The 21287-nt window shown below is 41.1% G+C and overlaps 1 protein-coding gene and 1 pseudogene across 2 annotated transcripts; one reads left to right on the top strand and one right to left on the bottom strand.

Annotated features, from left to right (window-relative positions):
* Positions 1-13868: 13868 nt before the first annotated feature.
* LOC146450944 (uncharacterized) lies at positions 13869-16182 on the top strand (annotated as a pseudogene). The gene is made up of 2 exons (XR_014860200.1): positions 13869-15427; positions 15523-16182. The product of XR_014860200.1 is annotated as an uncharacterized LOC146450944 (transcript).
* Positions 16183-19244: 3062 nt separating this feature from the next.
* LOC146450943 (uncharacterized protein F54H12.2-like) lies at positions 19245-20135 on the bottom strand. The gene has a single exon (XM_085099839.1). The coding sequence runs from the start codon at positions 20133-20135 to the stop codon at positions 19245-19247; it is 891 nt and encodes a 296-aa protein (XP_084955965.1).
* Between the last annotated feature and the right edge of the window lie 1152 nt (positions 20136-21287).

The raw sequence follows: 21287 nt of genomic DNA, 5'->3' as shown, positions 1-21287 counted from the left end.
TGGTAAGTATAACCTTCCTATTTGCAATATTCATAATGAGCGAACCTGTGAATATGGACATGGGCTATACAAGTGCACATATAATTTTATATAAAAGGTTTTGCACAAATGTCGTTATAAACGCTCCCACGGCAGGCCTGAAATTTGTTGAGAGTGAGGGTAAGGTGATCCAGGATGAAAGGATCGCTGAGAGCATGACATCAAAGTTGCATGGATGTGGTCCAGAAGATCGGCAACAGCATTTACCCCTCCATTTAGTTGGAAGTTGATTATCTGTCATGGCATGAAGATGGCAAACTACCCATACTTAATCTGAAGGTATGGGTGGGGATGAAACGAAGGCAGGACAAGTGTGGTTTTACATGAGCTCTATTCCACGGACGTTGCCTCAACGTCGGCCTTGCCATGGAAGTCTAAGAGGAACATACTCACCCAAGACGTTTTGAGGATCCTTCTAAATTGCAGTAGAGAGCTTCACTGGGCAACTGTGATCAGCCTCGTGAACAACATGATGCTGCGCCTCCAGTACTCTGGTTATGATCAGAAGTTCAGAGCGGAAGTAGTGCGATCAGCCCTGAAAGCCTACAACCATTTGGTGGAGCTAGACGCAAGCAGTGAACAACCATTGTACAGGCCAAGAGAATGGAGACGGTTAGAACGGGCTCAAGAGAGACGGAAGAAACGGGAGTCTTGGTACAGGACGGGTGGATTCAATACAGAGATCTTTGTGGCAGCAACACCAGAATCTCAGTTGAAAGATCCGTACGTGAGAGAGATAAAAGATGCAGCCTTTAAGATCAAGGTTGTAGAGCAATCAGGTAAAACCCTCAAGAGAATGTTACAGAGGTCAGACCCATTCAAGAAAAAGAACTGTCGCAACATCAACTGTCTTGTCTGCAGCACTGGAGAAAAAGGATCTTGCCACAGTATTGGGATCACTTACGACCTGGTATGTCAGGTTTGCCACCATAAGTACATCGGGGAAACATCTTGAAGTGCTTACACTCACAGTAAGAAACATTTACGTGCTCTGGAGCAATAGGAAGAAGGCTCAGTGATGTGGAGACATTCCTGTGAAAAACATGGGGAGGACATTCTGGGCTTCACCATGAATGTCACAGTAATGTTTTAAAACGATGCGATGTTGAGACAGATAACTGAATCAGACAGGATTAATCAAGTTAACAAAGGTCAATTGATCAACACGAGAGGCGAGTGGAGCCATTTCCGGATCCCAAGGGCTGATGTCACGCAAACATGATAAGCTACAAACATTACTTCATATGACTATTGCACAATAGGAAGTGAACTATATTTTATTTTGTTGTATTTATATTTTTTAATTATTCATGATTTTTATATTTTCCATTTTTTATACTTTTATTCCCCCCCCCCCCCCCTTATCCATGTAGCTTTATTGTTACTTAGCTACTAGGGTTATTCCTCGTGCTATATTATATCAAGTCGTCTGTATTTTTACAACAAACTGTGGCTACCAACTGACGAGGTCTATTGATGAAACTAGTTTTGTAGTCGCGAATGTAAGTGTGTTGAAAGTAAAGGCAAATGAGGTTTTTTCTTATCACTATGACGCAAAGATATCTGACAAGTATTGTACAAATTTCATAGCCTTTGAAATGGGCAACTTTGTTATCTCTAATAACTATTTTCCTAGATTATGAGGAGAAAATCTACCAAACCTTTCTCAGATCAACAACCGATGAACTGAAAGAAGCTACCCGAAAGTTAAATGAAAAATGTCCTGCCCCTATGAACGAAATGCTGCAGAAACAAAAGCAAAAGATGTCCCCCCCACCACACCAGGTATTATTTGTATTTGTGGTGTAAGTGCTGCTATAACTGAAGTATGTGTATCCACCCTTTTACCACCCCCGCCCCCCTGATTCAACTTATCCTCCTCATTGTTTTCTTATGGGTGGGGTAGATAGCCTCAATTCAGTCCCCTCACTTAGTGGTAATCAACCAACACATGGACAAATACTTTTTTAGATAATTGCATAATTTGTAGTGTTTCATGTTGTGTGTCTTCTTTCCCCAGTAGTTGAGATTTCTAAGGAACCAAGATCCCAACCAAAGACAGTGCCTTAGTGTAAACAATGCAATTGGCCAATGACCAACCACAAAAAATGGACTGATTGTCCAAAAAAAAAAAAACAGAAAGGATAATTAGGTAATTAAATAGTTTTCTAAACACTTAATAATTAGTTACACCATTCTGTTTGAAAACAATTTTATTGGTTCTTTTGAAAAAGATAGGATTTAAACTCAATTGTAAGTCTGAGTTCTAGCAACACCATGCTATGTAAACACTGGCTGCTTTAGGCAGTAAAAGTTTCCAGCATGTTTCATATGGAGCTGTTGACAAATGAACTCTGTCTCAAACAAAGGATCAATCTTTTTTACATGTTCCAGGTCATATACACTCACAATTAAACTGGTGAAGCATATGTAACCAACCCTTGAGGGTACCCACGACCGCCTCAATCAATCATCAACAATTAGGATACATATAGACTGTGGAAAATGACTGTGGAAGTGAAATGTCCACACCCTAGAATGTGTAGCCCATACTGTCTTCTGTAATTGTCTGTCAATAAAGATGATTTGAAAACTATGCAGAAGTCTTTCGCTGGAACACTTAAGAAAGAAAGTAGATTTATTTTGCCGAATAAAAAAATGTACAGTAAGGTGCACTTTAAGGTTGTTTAGATCGTTTCAGTTAAGGTTTTAAGTTAGAACATGCGATTATACCTGCGCGTCCACTCCTTAATATCTTTTCTCCACCAATGGTCTTTGGTTCATTGCATTTCCCCATGGAGCAGATAAGAGCTGTATCCAGCCCTCGCAACCAGGTAGAGAAAGGGTCTTGGAGAATGGGCTTAGCACAGGGTACTTCCCGTATTACTCGGTGTCTTGGGCCAGGAATGGTTGCCTGCGGAACCCCTTCAGCCCTGTCATGAAGCCCCCTCAGGGAGGGGGGCTATAGGATTTCCTTAACTTGGTTAACTTGGCCCAAGAACATTATGCCAGCCATCCGTTTTCACGTGTGAACTATGCCCCCCCCCCACCCCCTGCAGTACAGGTATGAGGCCCAAACCTTGGTATAGCACCATGCACCGAGGCCCCTCAGTCGGTGGGTTTTATCCGAGCCTTGCTGGAATATTCCCGGCGCAAGTTTTCCCACAAAAGAATATTGTGGTTTCTCTGTGTCCGCGCACCCTAACAACCAACATTTTGTGTAATGTAACAACTATTTCGTATTGACATACGTGTACCAGTGTAAAACTACATACAAAAGGTGACAAGTCCAATGAGGGTTTTGTTACACAGTAGGAGTGTAAAAAAAAACATCTTTACATTGACATTAACATCGGTGTTCTTTTCCGCCCTCAATTTTTCTGTGTGTATCATTCAAATTGCAGATCAGCCTCTAAATGGCTATATAAATCTGACTTACTTCCTTATAGCTTCAATAACATGTTTTTGGTCACATGCCAAGTGCATTCCTACGGCACTAGAAGTTTGGAGCTTTTTTATTTACCACAATGCAGGACAAATATAAGAAGTTTTCCAATCAGTTTCCCAAGTCCTCTTAGTCTTGAAATTCGAAATGCAACTTGTACCACTTCCTTTTGCAGTAAGCTAAAAACATTCCTCTTATCATAAATATTCATCCTTATAGTTATTTACTTATTTATTTACCTCTGCTTTTCACTTTCATTTTCGCTTTTTTTAGCCTAGCTATGATCAATATCACTAGATTTTGGTCCCATGTGTATACTTTTTTCTAATTACTTAACTCAGGGAGCCCATTCCTTAGAAGGCCAGGTGGCTTCCCTTAGGCTTCCTCACCATTAGTGTTTAACATACAGTTTATGTTTACATTATTTTTTCAAAACCTTACAGTCCTTGATTGAACACTGATTGTTAGTTGCTATTATAGGCACGAGCTTCAACAACACCAACAAACCTTTCAGGATGGAGCCAATGATGAGCCATCCAAGGATGGTGATCAGCAAGATCACCTTTATAATTACCATAGTGCAAAACTAGGTTTTGGTTTGATTTTATTTTGAGTTCAACGATGTCGTTAAAGAAGGAGATGGCCATAGGTAATTTTTTTCTCAACAAGTTAGCTCATTTCAAATTTGCCTATGTTGTTCTTCTCTATTAAGTCAAGTGTATTGCAATCGTTCCAGAGTTTCATGCTCTCAGTTTTAAGTGGAACCGTTTTAACAATGCAGATGGGGGGAAGGGGTAAAATACCTCCTTAAATAAATAAATAAATAAATAAATAAACTTTGTAGACCTTGAGAAGGAATTTCAAAACAAAGATTTCAAGGTCATTTGGGCTGCTTTGGGACCCAATTTAGGTGAAAGTAATGCTGAACTTCGGTGGCCCACAACTGTCACGGCAAAAAGAAAAGCCTCCCGCCAAAAAGAAAAACCTCACGGCAAGTAGAAAAAGAGAGTGGGCTGGGTTAAGTTAAGTTTTTTAAGTTAAGTTTTTCCATGGGATAAGATGATGCAAAGAAAAGGTCAGCGGTTTATTATCACTTTCCACTATCTTGAAACACTTCAGGAGAGACAGGAGAGAGATGTTTTGCTCCAACTGCGATCACCAAATTGCAAATTGCCCAAACTGTGGAAAAGGTGAGCACTTCCAAGTGGCTAGCTTTGAATTTGTACCTGCACGTGTATAGAGACCATTTTCACTTGTGTTTGAAAATTTGAAAATCTTATGTTATTATGAACTGTTCACAGATTTGAAAGAGGCAGTAGTCAAATATCACTTCCATAGGGGCTTTGAGTACCAAAAAATAATCCTCTTTCTTGCCAAGAATCATAACTACTCCATCAGCTACAGTTCCCTATTGAGAAAACTTAAGCAGTATGGGCTGTCTAGAAGGAACCTAAATGGCCAGGACCAAGTTGCTGATATACGTAAATGTATTAAAGAAATTGTAAGTGGCCCAGGATCAGCTGGAGGGTACCGATCTGTCTGGCATACACTTCAACTAGAAGGCCTGAGAGTACCTAGAATAATTGCTCAACACTTACTTCAAGAAATAGATCCGAGAGGTGTCACAACACATAAAGCACACCGACTAAAGGGGAGAGTTTACAGAAATCCAGGCCCAACCTATGCATGGCACACTGACGGGTACAACAAATTGGAGCCATGGGGTTCCCAACACATGGATGCATTGATGGCTTCAGTAGGCCCATACTATGGCTTAAAGTTGCACGCTCAAATAATTTGCCAGAGAATCCAGGAAGGTACTATGTAGAAACCATTGCTGGACAAGGAGGTGTCCCAGTTGAACTGGTAACAGATCTGGGGTTCTCTCTTCCAACCTTTTGCAAGTTTGCAGGCACGTTACGTTTTAAAATGGCGAGTCAGTATAAAATGAATTTTTTCTCCTATCAAAGATTCTTGCGGATCACAATGGGTGCATCGGGTGGTGCAAGGAACACAACCTACTTGCATCGTCTGTTAAATGTCTAATGGCTGACTGCACCAATGCACTCACCTGGACTAAACGATCTTCATCGTGAGATGGGTTTGAGTGGTGATGCTTGAAGAGAGGTTGCAATGGAATGGTATCAATACGCCAGAACTCATGGTTTTTTTGGTAGTAAGCTTTCCATTGAAAAATATTGGCCCTTACTTTACACTTGGGCATACAAATTTATGGCTTCACAAGCAGTGCAAAAAAGCTTGTTAGACAGTGAAGCGATGTCTACGGAAATGATGGTAGATTGGTATAACTATTGCCAAAAGAATTATGAATCATCATGCGGGGCCTAAAGGGGAACCTGGTACAACTCAAGATCAACAAGTCCTAGTTTGGCAAGTATCACCGTGGTCGCACAGTGGAAAGAAAGTGGGTTTTTGGTGGTATTTGCCGAGAAACAAAGGCCTCCTTCCTTGTTCCAGTAGAGCACAGGGATAAAGATACTCTCTTACCCATTAAACGCACTCACATATTGCCTGGAACATGCGTAATGAGCGACTTATGGAAAGCTTACCATTGCCTACAAGACAAGGGCTACGATCATCTCACGGTTAATTACAATCTAAACTTCGTCAACCCAGATACAGGTGCCCACACAGAGGCATCGAGAACACATGGAAGGAAGTAAAGCGAAGTTGGCCTCTTACAGGAACATCCAAAGAACTCTTTGATGGTTGCCTACAGGAGTTTATGTGGCATCAGCAATATGGAGAGGATCCCTTTGGAAACATCATCAAGCATATTGCAGACCTTTATGAGGTTCGAAAGGTTCCAAAAGTATCACTCTATGCACCGTTTGTGATACTTCAGCCCAAACAAAGTGCATTGCAAAAATTGAACTTGCACCCAATGCAAGGGGTACAAGCTGTCGTCATCTTTATATATCAGAGAGGAAAGGAGGAAAATCCAACAGAACAACAAGACAGGTAAAAAATTATTTTCAATATTCAACTGTTGCGATGTTTTATAACACGTTGACTTAAGCCTAGCTTTCACGTCTGTCGCAACAGTAAAAGCACAGAATTTTGCATATTTTGAACAAGCCGATCAAATAACAAACACGAAAAATCAGCAAAATTGGACAATTTTATGTTGAAAACACGTATTTTTGAGCAAAAATTCGAAAATATCGGCAAAGCCCATATGGACAAAGAAAATATAAAAACTAAGAGGAACAAGGCAAAGTAATCCCAATGGCACGCTTTTGTTATCCCTTTTGTTTCCTTTGAACAAAGACTATGCATAATTAATGTACGGGGCTGTGCGGAAATCTTGCTTTATTTACTGTAAGTGTTGCACTACATACACTGAATGCATGAGACCATGAATTTCATCAATGTAGTTCATTTTAATGGATTATTACATTTGGTGTCCAGTTGACCCTACAAAAAAGGTCTAACAGAATTTGAGTACTATTGTAAAACAGTAAGCCTATTGTCTTGAAAATATGTATAACCATAATAAGTGACCTAGACATTAGCAATGTCTGATGTTCATTTTGGTAAATAACTTTACCAAATACCAAATCTTGCACACATACATGTTACCACATTTTATTAAGTGTATCTTCTAAAAAATGTCTCCAACTACCATGAAATGTCAGATGGTGTACGCGATATGATCGCGTTGCATTGTGGATGGTTGATTTCCAAGTTGGCGGCGTAAACTTGCAAGGATTGTGAGTTTTCCACAGTATTTTTCCATATGAAGGAGGATTTGTTTTTCCTTTGTTTTACGAAAGAAAACTCCTTGGTACCCTTACAGACGTATGAAGTACTCTATTTATAGAAGAAGGTTAGTGATGCTATGTTATATACCAAGAACATTTACACACGTATACATGGTCTAATTTGTGACCATTTCTTTCGAGCCTGAAACTTCTTTGTTCTCTTCGTTTCAACCTTCAGTAGTGTCTAGAATGTTTTTTTTCACTTTTAATCTACAGCTGGAAATAATCGCGTCCCAACGCGCCCAACGCTATCTTGATGTTTTTCGCCTTTTACTTGAGGCAACATGGCCTCCAAAAGGCCTTTTGTTACGGAAGGAAACACACCAGGAAAACCAGTTTCCAAGCGAGCACCAGTGGAAGGATCGTCAAGGAAAAGTCTCTTCCCAGAACCAAACAAGGCATTAGGTCCAAGAGAATGGTCCTCCGAAGAAATTTCGGCTCTCGTACAATATATTTGTCTATTTTGGGAGGAAGCGTGGAAAGACAAATGGTCTACCATGAAAAACGAAGCATTCTGGAATGCCTGTGCCAATTCTGTCAACATTACATGCAATTCCTCGAGGACAGGTTTGTACAGAAATCTATTAACAAAGTGTTTTTATAGCCAAGGAAAAGTAACTTTTTCTCTCGTAAGTGATGATCCATTCCTTCTCAAATTTTTCTTAAGTGGGGAAGCATCACGGAAATTTGCTGTCATTTCAAAACCCAAGAATGTTTGTCTGTCAGCAGAAACAACGAAATAATTGTCGAGTTTGTTATAAATTATCACCCCAGTGCAATAAAACTGTCGATTAGTGCCTCTGGCCAGAAACAGAGTAGGCCGGTTTGGATTAAACTTAAAAAATGTTAGGCTAAAATGCGCTAGAACAGATCATGAGTTATTCCTTTCAAGCATTGAGTATATTTCTTTCCTCTCGTCATTCTAGAATTATTTGGCAGCTGATTGAAGGAGTTATTTCATCATTTTTACCAAAAGATATGAAAAACCCCATGATACTTCCCCTTAAATCCGATCACTAGAGTAATTTTTGTGTATTTGTTGTGCTTTAAAGGTTCATCCTGTCGCTCAAGAGTCAACAAACATCTAACAAAAGAGTTCAAGTCTTTATCTGAAGCTGAAGAGGCACTCAATATTGAGTATGTCTTCGAGTCTGGAAATTCTGAAGTAACTTGTGACAACATTCAACCTCCAAGGCTTATTCAAGAAGATATCTCGTTGTCACCTATCTTCAGCTGCTCCCCCTCGAAGTATACACATCCTCCTCAGAGCCGAAGTGTTGGAGATATGCTGAAGGAGTTTGTTTCGTTATTCAAAAGTTCAATGTCTGCGAGGCTTGAGTCACAAATCCTAAACCATTTGTTTAAGGTCGCCTTGGTGGAGGATGGAGGTCTAGAATTTTTTAAAGTTGTGAAAAGTGGTTTCGTTATCTCGAGTGTAAAGGCAATGGAAACATTGTATAAAGGAAGGAACCAAAACCTCATTTATTCCTTGAGCAAATGCTTTGAAGGCCCTGCACCAAGAATGGATCTAAATCGTATGCCCTACGGTTTACTTGATTATAATATACGTTTCTTTGCATGCAATAGACCAGAGAAACTTGGCATGGAAGAAAATTACGCTTCTTGGCTTAAAACCATGTTCAGCCAGTTTGGACATAAATGGCTGTGTCTCCATAGGGGCCCAGTATGGCAATATGAAGTAGAACTGCAGGCAGCAGTACATGTTAATGTTGATGAAACTGACAGCTCCAACATGGACATTATTCAAAGTGCCTTGCAGCAGTCTTCACTTAGTCTTGAAGACAGTTATGCACTAGACCTGAGCGACACAACCTTCACGGGCAATGAATCTGTTGCAATACCTACTTCTTATTCACCTTTATCTGAAGAAAACATCCCTGAAATCACACATGAAACAAGCGATGTGGAAGATGTGATTCATGTGTCACACTTGTGGAATCGTGTCTCAGAAAGTACAAGACAGGAAGTGGAACAAGGACTGGTTTAGTAGTAGATAATGGTCAAATTTAACTTCGCCATGGATTTCCCTTGGATTGCCCGCATACTAATTTGGATTGTCTGCATACTAATTTGGATTGCCTGCATACTAATTTGGATTCCCTTTTTATGACAATAGAAACAATAGGCCTGCCCAAACTTGCCCGGACCATAACAACCCTGATTGGATCTTAAGATTTGTATTGTCCGTTTGAATAAAACGCATGAATTCAAAGAAAGCGTCATTTCTGAGGTTAGTTCGCCTACTTGGAAAACTTTTCGCACTAGTTCTTAGAAAACTTTGTTTGATTTTCGAAAATTTATTACGATGGCTTTTTTCACGGACGCCGATGTTTTTCAAGCCGCTTTGAACGCTTGTTTGTCTCTCCGTGACTGGGATTTTCTCGTGGAGTCGTTCTTAATTCCAGACGAAATGATGCCCATGGCGTTCGCTAGGCTAGCTGAACTCGCAGCACAAGAATGCGCGGTAAGTTCTGTTCTTTGAAATTGAATTTTGTGATCTGTTACTTTCTTACTAGCGTTGATTCACAGCTAAGTTGTGGTTCTGTTCTTTTACAGCTTCCATCGGATCATTCCGCTGAAAATGTTTTGCCGGCTATTCCTGAAACCACGATAATGGTAAGTGAAACGCTTTCAAGTTTGCTTAACTTTCTTTCCATAACAATTCCCACTCAGAAAACAAACGCGCTAGCGAAACATAGATTTCTTGTAGATTTCTAAAACTTTCTTCTCGTAACTATTTTAGAGCGTAAATTTTAACTCTTAGATCATTCAAACATTGCTTTCAATAACGGTTAAAATTTTAACCCTTAGATCATTCAAACATTGCTTTCAATAACAGTTAAAGAATCAATCTTTTTCATAACGTAACTTATTCTCTTATATCACAGGCATCAAACAATGACCTTTCGCCAACAAACGTGGAAGCTGATTTTGAGGAGGAACTGAGTGATTCGTTGAGTTTAATTTTCCCAAGTCAAACTTTAAAAGTTTTGAAGTTGATTTTCAGTTGAAACAATGTTAATTATGCGACCTTACACAAGCTTACGCTAAGCTAAGCTAAGCTAAGCTAAGCTAAATAATAAGTGCCTCTTTGTTCAATGAGTTAAGACACAATAAGACTTAATACCCACAGGATTTATATTTTAAAACTTGAACCCGTGTTGAAATATTGTTTTTGCTTAACAGATGACAACGGCCGAATTGGAAGACATTGAGAATATGAAACGCTTGGCACTAGAAAATGTAAGTCATGTTTAATTTGTGAGTGAATGTTTTATTGTTTAGTGACTTCAACGCTTTAGGTGTTCTAAACAATTACGCGACTCCATGCTTTGTAATTGATTTAGAAACCGTTGGCTGAAGTTTTGAACGTTCAACAAGTGTTTTGATCTTTTCATTCAGACATCAAGCAATGACGCGCGATCTGTGAGTGTCGTAGAAGCTGATTTGGAGGAGGAACTGAGTGATTCGGTGAGTTTAATTTTGCCAAGTCAAACTTTGAAGTTGATTTTGAGTTGAAACAACGTTAATTATGCGACCTTACACAAGCTAAGCTAAGCTAAATTTACTTGAAAAATAAGTGCCTCTTTGTTCAATGAGTTAGGACAAAATAAGACTTAATACCCACAGGATTTATATTTTAAAACTCAAACCAGTGTTGAAATATTGTTTTTTGCTTAACAGATGACAACGGCCGAATTGCAAGACATCCAGGATATGGAGAATATGCCGCCCAGCAATGTAAGTTGAATATCAGTTTTCATTTGTCCGAAACATTTTACTTTTTGTTTAATAGCTAGCTATCTTTTGTCCCGTTTATATAAAGCACCCATGCAATCTACAGGTTTTGTTTTCAAGATCGCGAAATTTTGTTTGGTGGATTATGTTAAGTTTAATACACGAGTAGCAGTGTTTTATCAGGTCTAAAACCCCGGTGTGTTTTGTTTAAAGACTCATGTTCTGTTCTTTTTTTTTACATTGCTTGGGAGAGGCGAATCAACTGCCAAATTGGAATCGACAAACCGTAAGTGATTTGATTTATTGTACTTACTAGTTTTTTTGTTTTTTGGAGAAAATAAGTTATCAGAAACGATCTGATTAAAAGCTCAATTCTCGTTTCATTGTTCATTGGAATTACATTCTCGTTCGGTTTTGTTGTCAGAGAATCAATTAAGTTATCAGAAGCGATCTGAACAAAAGCTCAATTTCCCTTTACTTAAAATTTTTATAGACATGTTATTAACCAAGTTGTTTTTACGCATTCGCGATTTTCCGAACTGTTTTCATAGTCTTGTTCTAAAAGCATGTGTTATTTTTATTCGATCAAAAGCTCAATTCTTTCTTTATCGTTGATTGATCCAACACTCAACTCTCGTTTCATTGTCTGCGATGAATGAATTAAATCTCCTTCATGCCTGACCGAGCGAAGACTGGGTAATCCAAAATGGCGGACGAAATCAAAACAAATGCTGGTTTCTCTCGAATTTTTGAAACATTTCAACTTGTTTTGATTTTTTTATACCTCCAAATAATTAGATGGACTATTTGCTAGTGAAATGATCTTATTTACTCGAGTAACGTTAAGATAAGAACTTATTTATCGATCGTAGAGGGTTATATAACTAAGACTAGATAATATTATTTTAGGGTGCTGGTGGTCACCCTCCGTCCAAAAAACCTCGCAAAGAGCATCGCTGCGACACCTGTGGCAAAACGTTCACTCACTTAAACCACCTGGAGACCCACCAGCGAAGCCACACTGGCGAGAAATCGCACTAGTGCACCCGCTGTGATAAACGATTTCAAACGAGATCGAATCTAAACAAACATCTCAAGGGGCACGACAAACGCGTTGCCGAGCACACCTTCACTTGTGGAACCTGTGGCGAAACCTTTCACAACCTCGCACCTTACAACGCTCATATTCGCACCACTCATCAATCTTCGCAACCACCCACCACTGCATCCGTTAGTCGCAAACGCACCGCCGCTAAAACCACAGAGGCGCCACCCTCTAAGAAAAGCAAACCCCAGCAACAAGCCCTGAAGACGCCGCTGTCAGCTAAGATTGGCAAGAAGATTCTGCCCTGATACCTTCGAACTTGGTTCCTAGTGGCGAAGCAGATATTGCTCAGATGTACCGCCAACACTGGCCCCAAATCAGGACCCGCTTTAGTCACTGTAACCGCTTGCAAGATTGGTACAATTTTCGTCTATCCACGATCAGTCCAGCTTCCCTTCGCAAACAGCTAAACCGAATCTTTGCTGACCAGACAACCGTTTTCAAGGTGAACTTTGCTTTTGGGTTTATTCAATTTCGTGCTAGAACAACCGTTCCAGATCTCAAATCAAGAGGATTTAGACCGTGCCATACAAGAGATCACCAACATAGATTTCTAAGAATGGATTCGACAGCAAAGACCGAATAGTAAATGGGTTGTGGATCTCACCACGAATGTCACCTGGTTTGTAACGAAAATCCGCGATCACCCTATCTGTCGAGGGAAATATCTGCCCGGGCATATTGTGGACAATCGTGGTATTGACGCCTTGGAAACAAATGCGAACACCGGGAAACCCTACAAAGACAATCTCTGTTTCTTCCGCTGCCTAGCCCTTCATAACGGCTGCCACACAAAGAACGTTGAGAGAGACACGCAGCACTATTACCAACAGTACAGGGACGCTGGGCTATCCAAGAAGAAGTTTCATGGGGTCAAGCTTAATAAGCTAGACAAGTTGGAGAAGCTTTTTGAAGTGAATATACAAGTGTACAATCTCACTCTGACTCAGAAAAATGGCGAAGATGAAGAAAATGAACACAAGCCCGACATCGCCGCTACACTCATTCGCCGCTCTCACCGTCATTATCCAAGCACGCTGTACTTCAACTTGTACGAAAACCATTTTTCGTATATCAAAGATCTTGCCTGCTATAGTAAATCGTTTCAGTGTTCAAGATGTGGCAAGTATTGGAAAGGTACCAATAAGTTAAGAAGACACAAGAAGACCTGTGACGGCAAAGTGCAGCTGAAATATCCTGGCAGAGCATACCATGTACCCAAAACCGTCTTTGAAGAATTAGAAGAGGAGGGCATTATTGTCCCTGACGAAGCACGGTACCTCCCTTACAGAGCCACCTATGACTTTGAGTGCTACTTCGATCAAGAAAAAGTGCAAGAATTAAAGAACACCGAAAAATTGACCTGGCAAACGTCGCATGTACCCCTTAGTGTGAGTGTTTGTAGTAATGTGCCTGATTACCAAGCGCTCAACTGTTTCGTCTCTAACGGTGACCCGAAGCAGATGCTTCAAGATTTTGTACAGTACCTAACCGAGATCAGTACCAAGAGCTCTTCTCTGCTACGTGAACAGTACGCAACCGTGTTTGAAGCACTCAAGAGCTCGAAGATTTACTGTTTGGAGAGGAACAGACCAGCGATAGCAAAGTGTTGAACAAGCTCGAAGAAAAACTGAACGCATACCTTCAAGAACTGCCTGTACTTGGTTTCCATTCTGGCCAGTATGATTTCAACGCTGTGAAAGAATTTTTATTTCCCCACCTCATCGAGACTCAACCAGTCAAGTTCACCATCAAGAGAAACAGCAATCACATGTGTCTCAAGACGGAATACCTCAAGTTTCTCGACATTTCCAACTATTTAGCTCCTGAGTTCAGTTATAACCAGTTCTTAAAGGCATACGAATGTCCTCAAACGAAAGGTTATTTCCCATACGAGTGGGTTGACAACCTGGACAAGCTAGAAGAAACGTCATTACCTCCCCACGAAGCTTTCTACTCAAGTCTGAAGAATGCCAACATAACAACGGAAGAGTACGCCTATTGCCAACAAGTCTGGGAAGAAAACGAGATGACCAGTTTTAAGGATTTTCTAGTTTGGTACAATAATCTCGACGTGGAACCTTTCCTAGAAGCGGTAGAGAAAATGAGTCAGTTCTGGCAAGAGACAAAGATCGACATGTTGAAAGGTGGCATTTCTGTTCCTGGTCTCACGTTAAAGTATCTCTTCTCTTACCTGTCGCCGCAAACCTATTTCTCTTCGACCAAGCCAACAGCGACGTGTACCACCTTATCCGGGACAATAACACAGGCGGGCCTAGTATAATTTTCTATCGCTACCACGAAACCGGCAAAACAAAACTCAGGGAAGCAGAGAAAGGCCAGGCTGCTAAGCTGTGTCAGAAGATCGTGGGGTATGATGCAAATGCTTTATACCTGTGGGCTGTGATGCAGAACATGCCCACTGGAAGCTTTACAATAAGAGTGGCAGAGAACCAGTTTAAATCAAAAGGTTCTATGAAGATGGCGATCGAATGGCTGGAATGGGTGGCGCAGCAAGAGAGAATTCACATCCGCCATCAACTCAACAACACCGAGAAGCGTATCGGCGATGGCAGACTCCCTGTGGACGAATTCAACGCACAGACACAAACCGTCTATCAATTCCATGGCTGCTATTGGCACGGGCATAACTGCTCGCTCAACCGTGGTAAAGATTTTAACGAAAAGCGCAAGAAGCCCATGTGTGAGCTGCTGGAAGAAACAAGAGCCAACACCGAGTATATCAAGAGTAAAGGATACAACGTGGTAGAGATGTGGGAGCGTGAATAATGAGAGATGAAGAAAAACAATCGTGAACTGCAGCGATTCATCGCTACCGAAGTAAAAAGAAAGTTGGATCAAGTGAAAACGATGAGCCCCGAGTGAATTTTGAACGAGGTGCGAAATGAGCATTTGTTTGGTTGTGTGGAAGTGGATATTCGCGTGCCAGATCACCTCAAGGACAAGTTCAGCGAGATGTGCCTGATCGTTAAAAACACCAACATCAGCCGTGACGATATTGGGGAGTTCATGAAAAGTTACGCTGAGGAGAACAACACCATGCCACAACCCCGACGCAGTCTCATCGGAAGCATGAAAGGGGAAAAAATTCTGCTTGCAACGCCCCTCCTCAAATGGTATCTTGAGCATGGCCTGGAGGTCACAAAAGTCTACCAAGTCATTGAATATACTCCTGAACCCTGCTTCAAACCGTTTGGTGACGCAGTATCTGACACGAGACGAGCAGGAGACGCAGACCGTTACAAAGCCATCATCGCGGATACAATGAAACTGGTAAGTTGTTGTTTTGTTATGGAAAATAAGGGGTGGGAACAATATACATATTTCACGGATAGACAACTGATTTCATTCAATATTATTATTTCTAGTCTGGAAATAGCGCTTACGGCAAATGCATAACGAACCAAGTGAAGCATATGAATGTGGAATTTTGCAGTGACGCGGGAGCTAGCAGAAAAGTGAACAGCCCTCTCTTCAGGAAATTGGACAATATAACCGAAGATACGTATGAGGTTCAGTCCTGCAAGAAAACTATTAATTTAAATTTACCTATTCAAGTCGGTTTTCTTATGTATCAATACGCAAAACTTCGCATGTTAGAATTTTATTATGATTTTTTAGACAAGTATTTGGATCGCTCAGATTTTCAAATGTGCGAAATGGATACAGATAGTGCGTATATCGCAATTTCTGGGGAAAGCGTGGAAAGTCTGGTCAAGCCAGAGTTAAGAGAGGAATTCGCACTAGATAAGTGTAACTGGTTTCCGTGTACCGACACTCCAGAGCATAAAGCGTATGACAAGCGAACCCCCGGGTTGTTCAAAGTGGAATGGGAGGGACAAGGCATTATTGGGTTGTGTAGTAAGACTTATTATTGTTTTGGGGCGGAAGATAAGTTCAGTTGTAAAGGTGTCAATAAGAAAACAAACGAAATTAACAAAGACAAGTATCTCAATGTACTGTTGACCAAACAGAATAGTGCTGGGGTGAATCGAGGTTTCTGAGTAGTCAACAACACGATGTTTACTTATACTCAAGTTAGAGATGCGTTCTCATATTTTTATCCTAAAAAAGTAAAGTTTTGGCTGATGGAGTCATTACAACTCCACTCGATATTTTAGATTTATTTATACATAGATTTTTCTCGCTTGTAAATAATTTTCGCTTTTTGTAAATAGTTGTAAATATATAGATTCTAGTGGTAAATAGTATTTTTCATAGAATTGTTTTGTACATAGGAAAATAGTTTTGTAAATAAACAAAGTTGGCAGAATTGTAATCATGGCTTGTTGTCTGTCTAGTCACGCGCGCGCGACCTCCGCGCGGGAGCCTCTCACGCGCGATCCCAGGGAAACACACACCTCAAAAGCGGCGATTATGGCGTCTTTGGCATTTATGACGGTCGTTTTGTGTTAAATTAACAATAAATTTCGTGTTTCAAACAGTTTTATTCAGTTGAAAGCAAACTTTCATACTGTCAACATGAAGAGAAAATGCAAGCATTGCCTGATCCCCGGTTGCGGGTCCAAATTTTTAGTGCAATTGGCAGATCATTTAGCTCGTGTGCACGACTTAACTGAACTGGAACGGAAATATTGGCTCCAATCTGCTAAATTACAAAATACCAACATGATTCGCGTGCATGAGAAAGAGGCTGAGCCTAAAACAATTTTTCTATAAATCAAAGTGTTCGCAGTTTAAACCGTCAGTTGTGACTATGGATCCGAGGTGGATACATCCCTTCCTGGCACTACTGGCCGGCCCAACGTGTTGTGGTAAAAGTCAGTTTGTTAAACGTTTACTTGAATCTGGAGAAGAAATGATTAATGGCACACCTGAAAATATTATATGGTGTTATGGAATGTATCAACCAGCGTACGATGAAATGCTTAAAACTATTCCAAACATTACGTTTGTCGAAGGAGTGCCTGGCGATTTAGAATCCATTATAAATCCATCGCTTCGAAACCTTGTCGTTATTGATGATTTGATGCAAAAACTAAGTAATATTCAGCGGATTACAAATCTATTCACCAAAGGATGTCACCATCGCAATCTCAGCGTTATTTTTATTCTCCAAAACATTTTTGACCGCGGAAAAGAATTAAGAGATATGAGTTTGAACTGTCATTATCTAGTGGTGTTCAAACGCCCGCGTGACAGTAGTCAGATCAATCATTTAGCAAAACAGATGTTCCCCGGTCATACAAAATATATGCAAGAGGCTTTTGAGGATGCGACCATAAGGCCTTATGGGCACTTGTTATGCAATCTTAAACCGGAAACGCCTACAGACTTCCGGTTGCGTACGAATATTTTCCCCGGGGAGACTCAGTACGCCTACGTCAGAAACCTATAAAAAAGCGTGAACCACATCAAATTTCTTCAGTTGAGCATGGCCCAGCGTCTGAGAAAGAACCACGATTTTCTGAAGCTCCTTGTCAGGTGTACTCCAGCTCAACGTAAAGCCATTTTGAAAGTGGCCGACGACGCTTTAGTAAGAACCATTTGTGAGTGTGTTTTAAACGTGCTTAAAGGAAGAGTGCCTGTCAGTAAGCCAGCTAAGAAAAAGCTTTTGGCTCACAAGAAATCTTAGATCGCTTTAGCCGAAAAAAGTACACCCCTTGCTAAGAAAAAGAAAGTGTTGGTACAACACGGGGGAAACTTTTTAAGTGTTTTGTTACCTCCCGTGCTTCGTGTATTAAGTGCGATTCTTACCTAAAATGAATCACACAAAGCGTATGGTTCTCGTCCCCAAGAATACACTGGAAAGATTGCAAGAACGCCAGCAGATATTAACTCCACCAGTGACACAAACTCTTTAAAACTTAGACAGTGAAATGGGTCAGATTTTATCCAGTAAAAAGCTCGATGATGACGAAAAAGCGAGGCTTTACAACCAAGTGTTGCAGCGGTACTTGACTTATTACGATCAGAGAAAAGGTCAACCACTTCAAGTGAAATTAACAGCCCCCAAAGCTACAGAAACACCTAAACCAGAGGAGAATGAACAACCTACGGGAGAAACACCCACCGAGGTGGGAACTATACCTACAGCGGTCGAAGAAGAAGTCATGAAAAGTGTACCTAAGATGTACAAAGCTGGGGCGAGACAACTCTTGGATAAAATAAAATAAAACCGAGATCTCCTGCATTGGAATGATAAGGGAGAATTGCTGTATGAAAACAAACCGATACCCGGGTCTCACGTGGTGGATTTAGTCAATGATATAGTACGTCACCGAAAAGGTTTTGAGCCTGTTGGATGGTCAGTGTTTGCGAGAGGCCAAGCACAAATGAACGTCCCTGAAAACTTGGTGCATAATCCCCAGAGGCAAAGTGCTATCCAGGAATTTAAAACCAGGGTTCGAGACGAGACTCCAGCTAGCCCTTCCCTACCCCGCCCACTGCCTCATCACCCGTGAAAAAACAAAAGCGAAGGGTCGCGAGTCCACGCCCCCAAGCTGTCGGTTGACTAAAGTTATAAAAACCATGGCGAGAGACATTTTTTCATTGTAATCACATCTTTATTTTTTGATCACTCAATAAAATTCATTAAAATGAAATTACATGGTGTCTTTGTTTGTTTACAGGGTATGATATTTTTTTAGACTTAAAGGGAAATGTTTTTCGATAAAGCGTTTTACAAAAAAATCATTTCGATGTTTATTGCTAGCAAACCTATGTACAATGGTGCTCATCGTAATATTACGGCAGCGAAACAAGGCATAGTATAAGCTGAAATGCCCACACACTTTTGAGTTTATGCTTTGTAATGTCACAGAGTTAAATATTCACTGGTTAGAAAGAAATCAGTAAATGTTCCAGTATAATTGCTTGGCATGATCCGTAAGAGTCGAAAAATTCTCCCTCACGGTCTTTGGTGAAATAAAACGCAACCCATTCTGATCCGGGCTTGTCACTCGTATCCACATTGGCAATGAACAGGGCTGGGTAGGATGAAACACTTTTTGGTAGTTTATCTGACGGATACACTCCTTGAAACACGCCTCGGGTATATTTATCCTTTCTCAAAATGAGCATCAGTTGAACGGTATCCATTCTAGTTTGTGTAGTCGTACAGAACGTTTCAGTTAGCGTCAATCCTGATCACGTTTTGAAACTCAGCGTAAACGATGAGGTTAACCGTATTGGCGAGTGCCTGTGCGAAATGAAGCTCCACGTGCAGGCTGCCTCGTTTTATAAGCTCAAAATGATCACCTGAGAAATGGTCTGGGGACAGGTCAAAACAGAATGCTGTGTAGCTGGAACCGTAATCACTTCTATTGATCTGGTTGCCTGTATCCAGGGAGAGCTTTCCAGTGCCTAAAAACAGGCTTTGATATCCAGCAATGAAATTCTGACCACCGGCCTCATCAAATTTCAGAAACAGGGGTTTTCGAGGAATTTGTTCTCCGTCTACGTACACACCCACTTGAGTCAAGCTGTGGTGCTTAAAGTTAAACGGATTGGAGGAGTAAGTTCCATTAAAGGCTTCTGTATCCACCAACACCAGTACTAAGCGCTTGGGTATGTGCCCCAAGAAAAGGTTATTTGGGGTAAAGGTGCTGAATCCTCCTGGGATGGAGAGAACTTTGCAGTCAACTCGACGGATTGGATACTTGGCACTTGTTTGCTTAAGCGCAGCCGCATGTCCCATAATAATGGAAGAGCCTACTTTAACTTTGCGAACATACAGGATCGCTTCTGTAATTACTACCTTGAAATCGGGAGCTGCGGCTGATGACAGCAAGCAGAAAGAATTCTTAGCTCTGTTAAGCTTGATTCTCAGATTGACTCCGTTCAGTATTAAGCGGTCTTGGAAGAAAATATCACTGTGAATGGGGCCCAACATATCGACAGTGTCACTTTGTTTTGTGAATTCATAACGAGCTTTTAAACCCATGTTTGCATCTTCATCTTCAGCCACAGGGTTCACGGCATCCATCTTTCCAGGGATGTCTTTGTAAAACATAGCCATGGACAGTTGACTTGTTTTGGCGTCTTTCCCTGATGACACAACCCCACCCGACGGCCTGTCACCGTTGCCAACGGCTTCCACATCGCTGGCACCAGTCCTCACCAACTATCCGTGCCCTGGACCTCCCTCCGCTCCTGAGACACCAGCACCAGACCAGCAACGGCACCCAAGACGCAGCCGGCAACCCCCGAAGCACTATGAGCCGGAAACTGGGCAGTGGATTGAACGTTAGGCTTTGAGGTCGCCCTTCTATAAAGGACTATAGAGTCCCGAACTAGGGGGGATGCAGAGATACTGTCGATAGAGATACTGTTACACTTGAGGATAGTAACACAATGCATATACCTCGATTTCGATGTAACCGCTGACCACTTTGTGAGTCCAGTATTCACTGGTCGGACATTTTGTCTAAGCCTTGTTTACAAGCATCTGCTTCCGAAATCATAGCCATATTGTAACTCCTCGCTCGTTTGTGACAATAATACGTAAGTTGATTATTATTTTTATGTACTCCGTCCTTTCGTTCCCCAATCTTACTGTAATTTTGTCTCATTTCTGTGTATTAGGACTCGTTCATCGTTGTGATTAAAGAACTAACTGTCATCGAGAAGGCTTGTTTCTTCACAAGCGGCAGCAGATTTGTACTATATTCAAATTGTTATAGCTTCGACCTTGGGACCTGATGCCACAGTGGCGATTTCTCCCTCTTCTAGCATAACCACTGCAAGAGTTCGGCTGGGGCATTATGCAGAGAACCACGGAGAACACTACATATGTGTGGACGGCAGGGTGTTGCTGGAGGAAGAGGAGCAGGGGAAAAAGGCAAATGGAGAGGTGGAAGATGATGAGCAGGAGGAAAGAGCAGAAGAAGAGGTGGAAGGTGAGGGGACGGATTTGTTATCTACGCAGGAGGATAACACATACTACCAGTATATGGGAAAGGAAAGAGAGGTGCTTGAACATGATCAACACCTTTAACATTGTTGAAAACGAGACCGTTGAAATGGTACCCACAAACGATGGTTCCACCCCCATAGAAAGGGTCCCGAACTAAATTTTAGAGAAAATCCTTTCAAAGGAGTTATTATCGTCAGGTTTTTCGTGGCCTAGCCAGGTATGCGGGATGTATAATATAACCTATGTGAACATCCG

This window comes from Pavona decussata, unplaced genomic scaffold, assembly GCF_977016875.1.
Source record: "Pavona decussata unplaced genomic scaffold, jaPavDecu1.1 SCAFFOLD_416, whole genome shotgun sequence".
Taxonomy (NCBI): Eukaryota; Metazoa; Cnidaria; class Anthozoa; order Scleractinia; family Agariciidae; genus Pavona; species Pavona decussata.
The sequence above is the reverse complement of the archived record's forward strand: the minus strand, read 5'-3'. Positions and strand labels throughout refer to the sequence as shown.